We start from the raw sequence: 17,250 nt of genomic DNA on the forward strand, positions 1-17,250 counted from the left end.
GTGTGTGTGTCCATTGTGTTGGCAATACTATAGGGTAATATATGGATAATATTAATATCAAATTTCGGCACAAGGCCAGCAATTTCGTGGGAGGTCGCAAATCGATTACAATGAGTCCACTATTCAACTGGTACCTATTTTATAGACCCCAAAACTGTAAAAGGCAAAGTCGACCCCCAGCGGATTTGATCTCAGAACGTAAAGACAGACGAAATGCCATTAAACATTTCGCCCAGCCTGCTGAGGATTCTGCCAGCTTATTACAGATGGTTATTATTAACGTGATGTAAGCATACTTCAAACAGTGTAACATTTCAACTAGGATCTCCCAGCTGAGCAAAAGCTTAATGTGAACACATTACATACTGATACAGATCGACACTCAGGAAAATCGAACTCCAATACTTAACTGATACTTTTCTCACTTGTTCTTAGAAGAATGAAAGTGAAAGATGAATTCTGTAGGATTAAAACTCAGAATATAAAGAGCTTGAACAAATACAGCAAGATATTTTATTAACTCTCCAACAAATTACAAACCACCACTTTTAGGAAAGAGAAAGTAAAAAGATGAAAATGTCAGAAGTTTCTCCCCTTCATCTACTTCAACTGTTAAAGAGACAAGCAAAGGCCAGGGTATGTAACTCATGACATTTCCCTCTTATTTTGAAGATTCATTTTTTTAACCTTTTTCTCTACAGTTAAATTAATATAGTTATATTTCGGGATGGCTATTTTTTTTTTTTTTTGCCATTTATTTTTCTTTCATAAAGAAACAACAAAACTAAAAAAAGTTCACGGATGCAAACAGCATATTAAGCAAGCTCCAACACGCACACAAAACACACAGACGCAAACGCATGCGCGGATAAAGATACACATAGAAAGACGGAATAGACTAAACATGACAATAGATATGTGGGATGGATGGGTCACTGAAGAGATCACATGATGTGTGATGAAATATTGCAGACAAAGGATACTAAAATAAGAATAACAATAAAGCTGAAATGGAGAATGAGTATATAGTATGCGTGTTTATTTGGTAAAAAAAAAAAAGGAAAAAAATTACCATCCCAAAATATAACAATACCTGCTACGGCGGACATAAAGAATGTGGACCACACCCCCTTTGTTTTGTTTTTTACAGAAACCCCCATTTTCGAGTAACGAGATTCTAATTCTGCAAAAAAAAAAAAAAAAATGCCATTTTAAAGTATGTAGAAAAATATGGAGATCTCCATATTTTTCTACGTATTTTGCAAAAAGAAATTCTGTAAAAAGTGAAAATTGAAGAATTGGGGGTGGGGATTAAAATTTTAAAATGCCGTTTCTTTTGTAGAATGAGAACCCAGGTTCAAAATTTCCCCAAGATACCTGATGAAGGTTGGCAGGTATATCAGCCAAAACGTATCAACAAACAAGATGAGAACAAATATCCGTCAAATGTAAATAATGTACAAATGAAAATGATTGTTGTTGGAAACTGCAACAAGATTTCAGTTCCAGCTTATCGGGATGTTTCTTGTCTATTCTACAGTAAATCAAAGTTACTAAATGGAAGTATGAAAGAGCATGGAAATTGATGGTGACATGCAGTGATTTCTTTCTTAGAAATAAAGAAGAGGCTATACTGGAATGTAACTTGCTAGAACTCTGGTGTTAATAGACCATCACCAGCATCCAACTCCATAAGGCACTGAAAGGCATGTCATGGAAACAATCCAATCCAACAGTGTGTGTAGTTTATGTTGCAAGAATTCAGAAAACTTCAAGAGATATGAAATAAATCATCTTTCTTTTTTTTAAAGCGCTAGAACTCAAAGCAGATAATGTTATAAATATTAACATATAGACGAGCCTTCAATTTTTCCCCAAGGAGTTTTTTAACCCAAAATTCTGCATACTATTATTTATAGTTTTATCTATTTCAAATGCCATCAAAAAGAAAAACCAAAACACCAAAAAAAAGCATATATATCTATAAATTCAAATTACAATAAACGTAAACAAACAAACGAAGTTTGCTTTTAGAAGCGTTGAGATGTCTTAGAAAGTTAAAGAAGTGATTTTAAATTCTCAAATGCAGGATAATGCTAATAATATAGCCTGAACAGAATAAGCTACCCCTATTTTACAGAAAAAAGTGTGGGCGGCCTGGCCACCCACACTTTTTTCTGTAAAATAGGGGTAGCTTATTCTGTTCAGGCTATATTATTAGCATTATCCTGCATTTGAGAATTTATATATATCTATATATATACATATGTAGAGATATACACACACACATGGAAGTCCAGCATTATGAAGGGGTTGCACTTAGAACTTGCACTTCATCAACTAGTCGATCATTGCTATCTGTCTCTACAAGTCCAATGCTTTGAACAACAGAAATTCCAGTGCTGACACGACCAAAGATAGTGTGCTTGCCATCCAGCCACTGTGTTGGAGCTAGGGTTATGAAAAACTGGCTTCCATTAGAATTAGGTCCACTGTTGGCCATAGATAAAATACCAGCACCTGAAAGTAAAATCCAATACTACAATCATAGCAGATATTTTGCATATATATATGTGGGTTGCAGCTAAGTGAGCTAGTAAGATGTTCCTCTAGTGATAGGAGACATAGTTTGTTTCTACTCTGTATGCAATCACCAGTACCTGGTCTATATCATATCACTTCACTATATCACAGCTTAAGACATTCTAGTCTTATTATTACATGAAAGGAAGAGTTCAGGACTACAAAAAGGAGTTCTATTGAAATGGTGCATAATTAGCAATCGTTTTTTTTTAATTGATTATTAAATTATAAAACGATCGTTAATTATGCACCAACCCAATATATAACTCCACAAATGTTTTATTAACTCATAGTGTCATTTTTACCATCAAGTTAACACTAGAAATACAATGCGGTTTTATATATATTAAAGAGACTAGTGTCAGATAAAATACATTGTGATATTTGTTCCAATTTTTTGCACTCTGAGTTTAAAAACTGCCACGGCTCACATTGCTTTTCATCCTTTCAACATTGATAAAAAAAAGAGGCATGAGTGTTGAGGTACATTACTCTCCTCCCATTGTGAAGGTTACATTAAGTCAAAAACAGGAAGGCCCCAAAGGGTGTCTGAGTCTGCTTGTGATTACACAGGCACCTCAAACAATTAGCATAAGCATGGTATATGCTATCAAGTCATAAGCACATGCAAGTGTTACCTGAATTTTTTTTTTTTAAGGTTATTCATAACAAAGTTGCAAATGAGATTCGTTGAACCAACCAACATTTCTCACTTCCAACAGTATCTCCATACTGCAATACATTCTGCTTTTACTCTACAATGATTAACTAAGAAAGTCTGAAGTAAATTGGTTTAAGAAATGTGGCTAGTGCAAGTGAACCCAAAGACACAGTCTTCAGTGCTAAATGTAAAAACATAAATATTCACCATTATACAATACCATGCAAAAGTCTTCGGCCACTTTGAACTATTGTACTAATTCTTTCCTTCTTAGGGCACAAAGGCCTGAAATGGTGGGGGGCAGTCGATTCGATTGACTCCAGTACACAACTGGTACTTAATTTATCAACCCCAAAAGGATGAAAGGCAAAGTCGACCTGGGCAAAATTTGAACTCAGAACATAAATACAGAAGAAATACCGCTAAGCATTTCACCCCACGTACTAAAGTTTCTGCCAGCTCGGCGCCTTACAATTTCTACTAATTGCCAACGAGTAAGTGGATGTTTTGCATTGCATTTTTTGACAGATGAAACATTGGCCCTGTTGGAGTCATTTCCATACCTAATCATTATATTTTGTAGTAGGGGTTGTAAATGAGAGGGGAAGATATGAGACGACTATCAAAAATGGCCATGCAAAAGTTCTTGGCCACCTCACATAAACCAATCAAGATACAGTGTTTTAAAACAGAAAAATATTTATAATGCAAATCTATAACATAATGTTCATTTCAAGAAGTTACTGTACATTGTTAACAGTTATTGTGGCTTCCCTTAGCTTGAATAATTGTTACAGTGTGCCTAGAAAGAGATGCATACAAATTCTATACCATCTTCACAACTCTTCAAGATTGCGTGGATTCTTCTGACGAACTCTCCTCCTTAGTTCTGTCCACATTTGCTCAATGATATTTAAGTCGGGGCTCTAAGCCGACCAATCTTTCAATACGGTAACACCTTCATTAGCCAGACTGTTGTGTTGCATGCAATCTGTAATATGGAGCTCCCTCATGCTGGAAAATCTCACCTTCATCCAAGTCTGGTATCAAATTGTCCTTTAGCAACTGGATGTATTTGACACTATTCAAGTAACCATAAATTTTAACCAACTTTTTTGAACCATCACTTTTTATGTATCCCCAAAGCATCAGACTCTTAACCGCAAACTTCACTGTTTTTTGTTGTGGAACATGGATCGTTTCGCTTTCCTGGAGGCCGTCTAACAAATTCTCACTTATTAGAAATTAACATACTAAATTTTACCTATCGCAGTAATATTATACATGATAAAACTAGTAATGGTTATTAAAATAAAATGAGATCTCATCAGGCACAAAGAAGTCATTAACTGGCAATGTATAACGTAAATTTACAACTTTGCCTTTATCAATTTTTTTTTATCATTTCACTGTTAAAAGCTCATGCAATCCATTTTTGGAGTAAAAATTTATAAATTATCATCCATGCTAAGTTAGTTTAGCCGTGATACCTCACTCACCACTTAGATGGGTGCTAGGCATTACAACTACCTTAGGATGGGGTGGAGAGCTAAAAAAAAAATGGTTAAGAACCACTGTTTCAGACAAACAGTCCTCACTTAATCATTGATCAACTATCCCTACCTTAAAGCATCCTATAAATAATACATAATAATAATAATACATATTAATAATAATAATAATACATATTAATAATAATAATAATACATATTAACTAATAATAATAATACATATTAACTAATAAAGGAGGAGTAAATAAAAAGCAAATAAAGTTTAAATCATTGAAGAATTTTGATATATTTCACACAGATGCAGGTATACCAGTGTAGGTAACGAATTTGCTTTGTAACTGTGAGGTTTCGAGTTCTATCTTACGGCATGGCACTTTGAGCAAGTGTCTTCTACAGTAGCCTTAGATTGACCAGTACCTCGTGCATGGAATCAAAAAGGAGAAACTGTATGGAAGCCCATCAAGTGCACGTATCTACATGAGTGTGTGTGTATGTGCATGCATGTGTTTGTGTGAATGTGCATATCCTGCATCTGTATATGGAAACTGTTTTAGTGGAAATTGGTGACATTGCTTGCTAACAAACCACTCTGGAGGTTTGAAGATGAATGGAATAAAAAAATCCCGCCAGTGTCACATAACTAGCACCTGTATTGGTGGCATGTAGAAAGCACCCTTTGAACATTGAGCCTCAAGGAGGCAGTGATAAGTAACCAAGACCTTTGGTGACATGCTGTGCTTGAGAAAACCTGTCAAGCCAAGTGAAATCGTAGCCGTGACTGATGCTGGTGTCATATATTTGGTACATAAAAAGCACCCATCACACTCTTGGAGTGGTTGGTGTTAGGAAGGACACCCAGCCATAGAAACCATTCCAAACCAGACTGGAACCTAGTGCAACCTCCTACTTGAAAATCAAGCAAGGGTTAGCAACAAGAAGCTCATCTGACTGTAAAATAATGCCCAAATAATAAGTATTCTTTAAACTCAAACTAGCATCAAAAAAAAAAAAAAAAAAAAAAAGATTGTATTTACCTGTATGTTTCAAGTCATCTGAAAATTCATCCTCAAAATGTTTGCCATAAATTGATGCTCCACCTCGACCTTTCGTCAAAAAATATCAATTAAGAGGTGAAAAATATGAAACTGATAAATAAGTCATTATTATAATTAAAGCTAAAGAACAACTCAGCAATCATATCTTTTAACATTACACAGTTAATATTTATTTCCTTAAAACAAGTTAACCCTTTAGCTTTGAGATTACTGTCCAATTTAATAATCATTCATTCACATCGTTTTGAATTATTAATCATGCGTTAACTCGTTGCATTGAGATTTTGAAGATGTGATTGTTTATGATTTGAATGACACTGTCAGGTAGGTGTGAGAAGCTAGATCTGGCCAGTTTGAACATAAAACAGATAAAATATTTTGAGCCAGATGCGGCCAGTTTAAATGCGAAAGGGTTAATGATGCAAGAGGCTGGTTCTGTTTTTCCAAATGAATTACTTTCCCTCCAATGATGTACTTCCTAAAAATGTACTACACAACAGCTGAGTGCCACCTAAACCTACAGGCAAGTAAAATTTAGCCAACAAGGACACAACACAATTCATATGGCATTCTAAAGAACATCATCAACATCTGCTTTTCATGCTTATATGAGCCAAACAAAATTTGTTGAGGCAGAATTTGTGACCAAATTCTCTTCCTGTCACCAGCCCACATCTGTTTCAAAGCGAGGTAGTATTTTCCCCAAGTCTTTTGAACACAAACAAGTACAGTGGCCAAGCTGGTTTTCACATAAGATTACAAATGAATGACAAAGCAAAGTAGTATTTTCCCCAAGTCTTTTGAACACAAACAGTACAGTGGCTAAGCAGGTTTTCACATAAGATTACAAATGAATGACAGTTTACATGGCATTTCTTTATAATTAGCATGTATGTATTTTCATCGAGCGAGATCGTTGCCAGTGCCAATGGACTGGCTCCTGTGCAGGTGGCACGTAAAATACACCATTTCGAGCGTGGCTGTTGCCAGTACCACCTGACTGGCCTTCGTGCCGGTGGCACGTAAAAGCACCCACTACATTCTCGGAGTTGTTGGCATTAGGAAGGGCATCCAGCTGTAGAAACTCTGCCAAATCAGATTGGAGCCTGGTGTAGCCACCTGGTCCACCAGTCCTCAGTCAAATCGTCCAACCCATGCCAGCATGGAAGGTGGACGTTAAACGACGACGATGATGATGATGATTATTTCAGTTTCTGTCCATGAAATCCACTCACAAGGCTTTGGTCAACCAGGGGCTATTGAAGACACTTGCTCAAGATGCTGTGTAGTGAGATTGAACCTGAGACTATATGTTTGGAAAGCAAACTTCTTAACCACACAACATTTATAGTTGAAATTTATAGAAAAACATAAAAACGAAGACAGGTGTATAAACAACAAGCAGGTGTATTAGTTTGATGCTCAGGAAAATGAAAAAGTCTTTTACATTTCAAGCCTATGCTCTTCAACAGAAAGGAATGCGAGAAAATAAAGAGAGAGAGAATGAAAAAAAAATTGTAGATTTAGGAGTCAAGCATGGTTTCAGTAACACTTGTGGCCAGGATGTGTTTACTAACCCAATTTCTAAGACTTCTGAAAAACCACTCTGCATTGCAAAACAGCCATCAATTTTATAAAATTGATTAAATAAATAGCATTTAGAAAAAACAAATTTTTCTGTACAATTAACGTAAACCTTAAAAGCAAAGTGTGCACAAGAATACTTTTATTTCATGTATCTTCACATGACTCTGTTTGAGCAAAAGGTGATGTCATGCATGTAATGCACAGTGCAGCCTGTCACTGTGCATAATGACTGGTGGAGAGAAAAGAATGTTCTTAGTTGGCAACAGGAAGAGCATCCAGCCATAAAACACTGCCTCAATAAGTCTTTATCCAACCCATGGAAAAGCAAATGTAAAATGAATGAATTCTAAGAAAATTATTGCCTTCATTAAGAAACTATTAATATAATGCTGATGAAAGGCATATATTAGAAATCATTAGTCAAATGCAGTGGTTCCCAACCCTTTTATCTAAATGAGTTTTCCCACAGATCTCTTTTAATATGCCTATCCTTATGCGTGTATGTGTGTATATATATATATATATATATATATATATATAAATAAAATGAAATTTTGAATTTAGCTCACAGACCCCTAGTACTACCTTTGTGGACCATCAAGGGTCTGCAGACCCCAGGTTGTTAACCACTGGTCTAATGTAACCATTGAATTAATAAAGCTAATTTAATATAAAAATAATTACCAATCTTAATTTTTTAAAAAATAGTAGGTAACATAGAAAAATACAAAATGTTGAGGGCAAAAGAAATACTCTCACCTGTTCCAGTAGGGTCACCTCCTTGAATCATAAAATCTTTTATGACTCGGTGAAATTTTGTACCATTATAGTAACCTCGTCTAGAAAGTTCTGCAAAATTACGACATGTTTTTGGAGCTTGTTTCCAGTATAGCTCAAATGTGATACTGCCCATTCTTTAAAATCAAAAAGAAAAAAATATATGAAATGCCATAAAGTTGAATGAGATAAAAATCAATTCTTTTTCATTTGTTAATGACCTAAGGATGGTTTTTAAAGATATACAAATTGAATAAATAAATACAAAGCTAGATTAATATATTCAAATGTTGAACAAAAATATTTGCTCTATAAAGTTCTCCTACTTGATGACTTGGAAAATTAGTCATCTCTGTCACTGCATTTCTTTGATACAAACTGTAGAATAGTCACTCATTTCTTCAGTCACATTACTCAGATTGTCTTTTATATCAAACCCTTTACGGTTTAACATAATTTATGGGCGTTTGTTGGGGTCTAATGTCACTAATGACTTTTCAGATGATGTAAAACTTGCCACCATTATATACTAAGAAGATATTTTGACTATTTTTTATTTTTCATGAGTGCATGGTAGTCTCATTTTCATAAAAGTGCTCAGCAGTCCATGCTGTGTAAGTGCATATCCCAGCGCTTTATGGGTTAAAGTTGCCAGACCTACCTGCTACAAAGACAGCAATGTTTGTTCATTTACATTTACTGGTGCATTTTTAGGCAGAAGGTAAAGCATAGCCAAATCAACAATGAGGGAGTCATGCAGTTACCCAACCTATTATTGTCTTAAAAGGGAAAACACATAAGCTAATGTAGTCATAGATACACAAAAAGATGGAATGGTTGTGGGCTAAAATACCTTTGATCATATTTGCTTTATGATGCATAGCTAGGACTAAACAGCAGAAATGATCTTCATACCTTGCTCACTCTTGTCACACCTGCCTCAGTTTCTAGTTTTATACCAAACATTCTACACAAGCAACTCTTTGCAAATTACTTTAACATGGGACTTCTTTTCATTCTCATGTATCCAACCAAACATTCACCTTCAACATTTCAGTTTCACTAGTAACAACAATTTCAATAGGCCTTTTTTTTTTTTTGCACCAGGAGGGTAAAAGCATTGCATGTGACCCTTTTCAGAACATCTGAGACCCTTGGGAGGGAGGAAGCATTCACAAACCAGGAATCTGATCTGAATCCTTGCAATAGAATAGACTCTGCTAAAGTACCCAAGGTGCCCAATCATCATCATCCAAGTTTAACGTCTGTTCTCTATGCTGGCATGGGTTAAACGATTTGACACTGGCTAGCAGTGAGCTATCTAGACTCCAATTTCTATTGTGGCATGCTTTCTACAGCTGGATGCCCTTCCTAACACCAACCACTTAATAGAGTGTGCTGTGTGCTTTGTACTGGTAAAGGTGCATTTACGTACCACTGGCACAGGCCACCTGAAAGGACAAGGCTGTATGTGTGGAAGACTGTGATTTTACTTAGCTTAACATGTCTTATCAAGTACAGCAAATCACCACATCTACCAACCTCACAAGTAATGGTGTTAAATGGGGTGACAGATTAAATATCATTCAAATAAGCCATAGTGGAATTTGAACTCAGAACACAAAGAGCTGAGATGAATACTGCAAGGCATCTGGTACGTTCTTGCAATTTTGTTCAACATTGGTACATTTTTTTTTTTATTATGGACACCAAAAGGACGAAATATTGGTTTCAATTATTGGCACAAAGCAAGCAACTTTGGGGAAGTGGTAAGTCGTTTATATCGTCCCCAGTGTTCAACTGATATTTATTTTATCAATCCTGGAAGATTGAAAGGTAAAGTTGACTTCAGCAGAATTTGAACTCAGAACATAAAGATGGACAAAATACCACTAAGCAAGTAATGGACGATTCTTTTATGACTTCATTGCTTTCAGGCTTAGCGTCAGGTATTTTCGCGCCTGACATCACAAAATGCGTCTGAATAAACATTGCCGGACAACAAATAGAGACTTGGACTTTGCTTAGAAAATATTTTTCATTTTTAACCTCGTATATAGTATGCAATAGGGATTTTGACCTTTAAATTTTGGGGAAAAATGCGGATTATACTCGAGGATTTACGGTATATATTTTTACTGCTTGATCTGGTGGAAGTTGTACCCATATCTGTAAGCAGTATATAAGAAACTATCCAGCATGCTAACAATTTTGCTAGCTCACTACCTTTTAAAAGGATGAAATAGTAAAGGCACGTCAACAAGTAGTAGCACTTCTTTTCTCAAACAAAAAAAATTAAAACTGGGATTAAGAATGAATAAGTAATCTGATCTTCATCTGAATTTCATTGTAAAATATTGCAGAGCAAATCATGTTTCAATCGTTGAACTCTCTTGTACAGCTGTGGTATTGAATCACATCAACAAATTATCTTTATTCATAAGATCATCTGGTTATAGCCAGATTCAGGAAATATGTACAATGGCACCATTTACTATTGTTACTGACAGGAGTGCACAATTGTGCATAACTTGTAGACAATGCAAACCAAGATTCTTCAAACCTGAAACAAACCTGTACACATTATACAAACATGTAGAGCTTTTAAACATCTCAATATTGGTATCGTCAGATGAAATTATCCTGCAAGATTAACTGGATACCTCATACTATATAAAACAGCATTGAATCAGCAGAGCTGTTAGAGCATCAGGCAGAATGCCTCACAGTTCTGACTCTCTATACTTTGAGCTCAAACAGCACCAACTTTGCCCTTCATTCTTCTTTGGGTTCTGACTTCAAATCTGACCAGGGCCTACTGCTCAGCATAACACCACCTGGTACTTTATGTTTCTTCAGCAGACAACATTCCATTACAAACATTAGGGCTTTCTCGTTTGAGCATAACTTTTTCCTTCCTTTTCACCAGCCTCTGAAGCTCTGCAAAGGATCATAAGAAGTGCCTTTTCTCTTAAAACGTTTTTAAAATCCTTCAAATAACAGACAAGCAGTTATCATAGTTTCTTATATACTGCTTACAGATATGGGTACAACTTCCACCAGATCAAGCAGTAAAAATATATACCGTAAATCCTCGAGTATAATCCGCATTTTTTCCCCAAAATTTAAAGGTCAAAATCCCTATTGCATACTATATATGAGGTTAAAAATGAAAAATATTTTCTAAGCAATGTCTGAGTCTATATTTGCTGTCCGGCAATGTTTATTCAGATGCATTTTGTGATGTCGGGCGCGAAAATACCTTAAGCTAAGCCTGAAAGCAATGAAGTCATAAAAGAATCATCCATAACTTGCAGTAAGCAACATTTATTAAAATAAAAGTATTCAGAACACAGAATAACATGTAACAAAAACAATTTGCAAACATATTTACATTCTCATATGACAGTTAAGAACATCGCCATTATTGTATTATGCATACGTGGAAGTGTTTGATTACAGAGGAACAAATGGAGCAGTTATTTGATGATGAAAGTGATGTGAATTTGAAGGATTTGAATAAATGTTTTTGCTTTTGCTTTTGTAACTAATAGTGATAAATATGTAAAGGCAATTTACTTAATATTTATTTTTCACTGATGTTATTACTGTTATTTCTTTATTTTCTGCAAACAAAGTGCACAAAAAAGCTACACATTTGCATTATGTTATATATACAATAATAATAAAGGATGTTACCGTATATATGTTTACAAACCAAGGATGTTATATAGATCTCCTTAACTCAAGTTAGAGAAGGGGTGCGTATTATACTCGAGGATTTACGGCATATAAAAAATAGTGAAGATGTTTAAAATCAGCGGTCCTCAAGCATTTTTTATCTATGGATCCCTTTGATTACTATTCTATTCTGTTGGACTCCGTTGCCATTGCTGTTTAAAAACGAATTTTATAGATACTTCTTTCGAAATTCCTATTTTGTTAATCACACATTCACTTGTGTAAGTTGAGCTATGTATAACATTCGAGAAAGAAACTTAATTATTTCCTGCAATAAATACATCTAAAGCAAAATTTTTTCATGGGCCAACAATTTATCATTTTGCCAGCATAGACACCCAAAAATCTTGTATGGACCCCCAGGAGTCATATGGACCCAGCTAAAAAAAATCACAGTATTACTGTTTCTTTATAAATCTCATATTTACGTTGTATTATTTTTGTTTTTATTTTATTATCAGAGCGACTTGAATAAGTTTTATGGTAATTTTTCTGATTAACACCCGCACGATCTTCACTAGGGGGTTAGGGTTTTAGGGTCAGGGTTAGTTTTAGGGTTAGGGTTAGGGACGGAATTCCCTAATCCAAACCCTAAATCCCTAACCCTAACCGTAACCCTAAAACCCTAACCCTAAAACCCTGGTGAAGATCGTGCAGGTGTTAATCTGAAAAATTACCCGAAAAAGTCATGCTTATGTTGATTATTAAGAGTTAAGAAAAAATTGTTTTAGTCGTTTTACTTTAGATATAACGATTTAAAAGTTTTGGCATAAAGCCAGCAATTTCGGAGAGGTGAGAGATCGATTACATCGATCCAGATGTCTTGCAAATAACTCGCACATGCAAGTGCTACCAGTCGAGAACTCCACATATCAAAAGCCAGCAAGTGTATAGAGTCATCAAGAGAGAATGCGCGCTGTTTCGGGGCCTACCTGGTACTTATTTTATCGACCCCGAAAAGGTGAAAGGAAAAGTCGACCTCGACGGAATTTGAACTCAGAACGTGACGACGGACGAAATGCTGCTAAGCACTTTACCCGGCGTGCCAACGATTCTGCTACCTATTTGTATAGACGCGAAAAGCGAAGATAAAGAATACGCACACCTGGTCTTTAGGATCAGGATAGGGTTACGCCCTAAGACGAGCGGTGTGCGTATTTTTTACCTCCACCGACACCAAAATATTAGTATTTTTTAAGAAAAATAAATTAGTTTTTAACTTTGAAAAAAAAAAACTAACAAATTATCTAAACGAGTAGAGAATATATTTTACCAAATCGGTAAATCTTACGAGATACTCATCAGAGGTGAGTTCTCTTTCGTGTGACAACTGAAAGGTAAAATATTTTCGGTAATTTTTCAGATTAACACTTGCACGATCTTCACTAGGGTGTTAGGGTTAGGGTTTTAGGGTCAGGGTTAGGGTTAGGGTTTTAGGGTCAGGGTTAGGGTTAGTGTTAGGGTTAGGTAATTGTGCGGGTGTTAATCTGAAAAATTACCACATTTTCAGCTATCCTACAATTTGACACTAATAATGCGAGAAAATAAATATGGCTCACGTCGTTTCAAATGTAACAAATGAAGGCTGCCAGGAGCTTGACGGTAGACCGTAAGATGACATGTTGAATAACTTGTTTATACCGCCAACCGACAGATGAACTATTATTCAAAAATATACGTTTCGTATTTATCCTTTCCGAATATTTTTTTATCTCAAGAATACATTAAAAATATATAGAGAGAGAGATATAGTGACAGAAAAGTTTTCAAATGTTTAATGATAAATTACCATGATTAGAATAAGGGATCTGAGGATCTAGTAGTACAATAACAACGTTTGGCTAATTAACTAAACAATACATCTACTACAGTTAGCACTTAAAGGGTGTCATTTAAAATTTATTATAAACTAAATAAAATGAACTCAAATGCGATATGAAGATGTATTCTTTAAGGTTTAATGGTTACAGCTTCTTTAGGAAACATTGAATACGAAACTAAAGAAGCTAACTATATATTTCTTGACGGTTGATTAAACTTCATAACCAAGTACTACCCACCAAATAAATTTGTATTGAATTCTGATTTCAACAAAGGAACAAAAGTTGTTGGGGGTGTCTCCAGTTCTGTAACAGAAGTACCAATTTTGATTCTCAAGAACTTTTTTTTTTTCATATTATCAAAATAATCGTAATCTACACCTTCAAAAACATGAAAATTTTCACTAAAAATGAATGTATTTTTGAGGAAGTTATGGGAAATAAAATTGAATTGGGGTTAATACACTTCTGTAGTTAGCTCTAATGAATCTGCCATTTGCTGATATCACATCGGTAACTTAAAATGTGATCTGTTGCCTCAAATCAAACCAGTTTATTTTTTTATTTTTCAGAAGAATTTTGTAGATGACTTGGAATATGTTGAATCTTGTCAAAACATCTTGCAGATATGATGATATCAGCAAAACTCTAGTCAATCAACAACTACACATCAAATTCTTTGACTGAAAAAATTCTAACGAATCCAAAAGTGTCGACGGAAAATCAGTCAATTGGTGATTGAGCAAGTCAGAGCTTATAAAAGGGCAGCAAAAACAAGCTAGCTAGAAGAAAGGTTCATCACAGAGAGAACAGTGTCAAATGACCATGGTCAGTCGGTCATAGTCAGATCATGTTGGACAGAGAAAAAATGCAGTCATGTATAAGGCTTAGGTAAGTTCAATACCAGTTGTTTTCAACTGTTAGACTGGTTAATAAGAATCTTCTGCAACACTCCATGGCATAACTGCACTAACAGAGGTACCACCTCCTACAAACAGAGTAGGATTGCAAGAGCACAAAGAAAACATGAGCAGCATAAGTCCAGAGCTAATTCTTTGCCTTCATTCTTAGCAGACCACTAGCGCTTGACTTGCAGCAGAACCTTCCAAGCACGCATCAGCTTAATTGACCACAGCCAGGCACATCTTGACCCATCTCCACCCATGTGTCTTTTAGTCATTGTTGACCACAGCAGAAGAATGTTATAATTTATTTACTTAATCCCTCTCTCTCTTTTTTATATCTCTTTCATCTGTACAGCATCACACAAACTGATCAACTAAATTACAAGTGGAGCACAACATTCAGTTTCAGAATCAAGCTATAATGTCAATTTAATTTTTTTGTTATCTTAGGCTCTATTTTGTTATACTCCTTTGGAACAAATGTGTTGCAGCTTCAACAATCAACAATAAAATGGATGATGAACTAGCATAACGGTCTACTCTCATTTTTCCTTTGTAAAACTTTTCATTCATTGTCAAATTAATCCCTCTGTTAAATGTCTTTAAAAAATAAAAAAAATTTGAAGTAGTTTTTAAAACTGAAACAGAAATGTTGAGCATAATTCCGTGCAAGTGTGCAGCTAATTGTGAATTCTAATTGTAGCACAAATAACTAACTCTAACATCTTTATCTTTATTTTTTTTTTTTAGCAATTTTTCATATTTATGTTTTAGAAACTTTGTTGGTTTATGAGGACATTATGATTCTACTTCTTTCCCTCCTTCACCCCACAAAATTTTAGAGCTTCAGCTAATTACATTTCTAATTGAACCACATTTTGAGCTATGCTGAACATGTCTAGAGAGAGTATGTGTGTGTGTGTGTGTGTGTGTGTGTGAAAGAATGATGACTAGAGAGACACTTCTTGCAAGGTTTAAGAAAACATATTTACAGTTGGAGAAAGAAAAGTACACAAGAATATGACTTATGCTTTATGACATATGCTTTATATATACCTTTTTTAAAGCATTGTGGAAAATCTCAGGTCCTGCCATCGAAATCCCAGTACTTAGTTTCATCAGTGGCACACTTGAATGGTTGCAGCAACATATAGGGTGCTAACAAATTATTCTCATTTAGAAATTGGAGAAAAGTATCTCCATCTAATTTCTTCCAGAATTAATTCTTAGAAAGGGCATTTTCAGGAAAAATTAAAATACCAACGCTTTGCTCACAGTTCAGTTGTAAAATTCTTATTAGATATCACACACCTGTGACCTCTTCAGCAACTCTTCCATCCCACATCTTCTTCTGTTCTGTTTAGTCCATTCTCACTAGATGATCTTTTTAATTTTCCAGCCTGTACTAACCTTTGACCACAAAGAAAGTAAAGGTCAAGATTATCTCTTACCTTGAATTTACTTGCCAGTATTTTCTCCCTTTTATGAGAGGTTCAAGAACCATTCTGTAAAATAAGGTTAATTAAGATTTGTTACTTATCTTACAAGACTGTGCTGATCAAGAGACAAATATAAGTGTGGTTCAAATATACAAATTGCCACATACTGCTGTAGAATGAAAGGGTTTTACATAGATGAAATTGCAAAACAGGGTTTACACACACACACGCTGACATCAACTTTACATGATCTATCCAATGTCCATGGATACTACGGACTGTACTGTAATCATCCCAGGAATGCAGACTTAAGAAACATGACTTGTGGAAACATATGTAGCAATGCATTAACTAGCACTGACCACTTCCCAGCACCTACACCATCATCCACACACCTACAAATGCACACAGGCACACATCAATGTCCCCAGCCCCACACGCACATACATGCTCTCACATACACACACACGCGCACCTTTGATTTGGGATCACCACTATTTTATTATCTCCCCTTCTTCCTAGCTCTCCTGTGTGACCCCCTCTGTCCGGCATCCGCCATGATAGATCGCTAGCCACTAAACCTTTTTCTATTGTCTCTCCCTGTTTATTTCTGTGTTCCTTTCTGTCGAAGAGCGTAGGCTCGAAACATAAAAGACTTTCTCACTTCCCGAGCGTTAAACTAATACATCTGTTTGTTGTTTACACACCCATCTTCGTCTTTTGTTTTTTTGTAAATTCTCACTTTATATATATATATATATATATATATATATATATATATGCACACATATACACACAGATACACACACACACACACACGTGAGTGCATGTTATGTATGTATGTATATATAAAACACATGCATATATATATATTCTTATTCTTTATGCTGCATGTCTCGTTTCTTTGTTTGTTTTTTTCGTTGTTCGAAAAAAGTTTGTTTTCTGTCTTCGTCTTTATATTTTCATTTCTCATTGTGTTTAGCGTTTTTTGTGATGCCCTGTACCCATATATGCATGTATGTATACATATAGATGTCGGTATGTACATATATGTATGGATATATGCATATAACTATATATTATTTGTGTTATATATATATATATATATATATATATATATATACATATGCATGTGTTACAGTGTGACATATGTGTGACACATTTAATCTGG

General features: G+C 35.2%; 1 protein-coding gene across 3 annotated transcripts; it reads right to left on the reverse strand.

Moving 5' to 3' along the window:
- Positions 1-490: 490 nt before the first annotated feature.
- LOC106871245 (peptidyl-prolyl cis-trans isomerase-like 1) lies at positions 491-16,145 on the reverse strand. Of its 3 annotated transcripts, XM_089351912.1 has the most exons (5): positions 16,092-16,145; positions 8,157-8,311; positions 5,790-5,858; positions 2,289-2,520; positions 491-1,183 (listed from the first exon to the last, which is right to left on the reverse strand). In XM_089351912.1, the coding sequence occupies exons 1-4, from the start codon at positions 16,142-16,144 to the stop codon at positions 2,303-2,305; spliced, it is 495 nt and encodes a 164-aa protein (XP_089208038.1). In that variant the 5' UTR covers position 16,145; the 3' UTR covers positions 491-1,183; positions 2,289-2,302. The 3 variants fall into 3 exon arrangements, with proteins under 3 accessions (XP_089208038.1, XP_052823964.2, XP_014773084.1); XM_052968004.2 differs by having other exon boundaries at positions 491-2,520; XM_014917598.3 differs by lacking the exon at positions 16,092-16,145 and adding an exon at positions 13,475-13,621 and having other exon boundaries at positions 491-2,520.
- Between the last annotated feature and the right edge of the window lie 1,105 nt (positions 16,146-17,250).

This window comes from Octopus bimaculoides, chromosome 5 (assembly GCF_046866305.1).
Source record: "Octopus bimaculoides isolate indiv1 chromosome 5, ASM4686630v1, whole genome shotgun sequence".
NCBI lineage: Eukaryota > Metazoa > Mollusca > Cephalopoda > Octopoda > Octopodidae > Octopus > Octopus bimaculoides.

What these genes read in the sequence shown, in the direction of transcription:
- LOC106871245 (XM_014917598.3), bottom strand. Translation starts at nt 13,536, where the DNA reads ATGTCATCTTACGGTCTACCGTCAAGCTCCTGGCAGCCTTCATTTGTT. An exon ending in AGGTGACCCTACTGGAACAG is followed by an intron (nt 5,859 to 8,156) that starts GTGAGAGTATTT and finishes TTTTGACGAAAG; the next exon opens with GTCGAGGTGGAGCATCAATT. An exon ending in AGATGACTTGAAACATACAG is followed by an intron (nt 2,521 to 5,789) that starts GTAAATACAATC and finishes TTTTACTTTCAG; the next exon opens with GTGCTGGTATTTTATCTATG.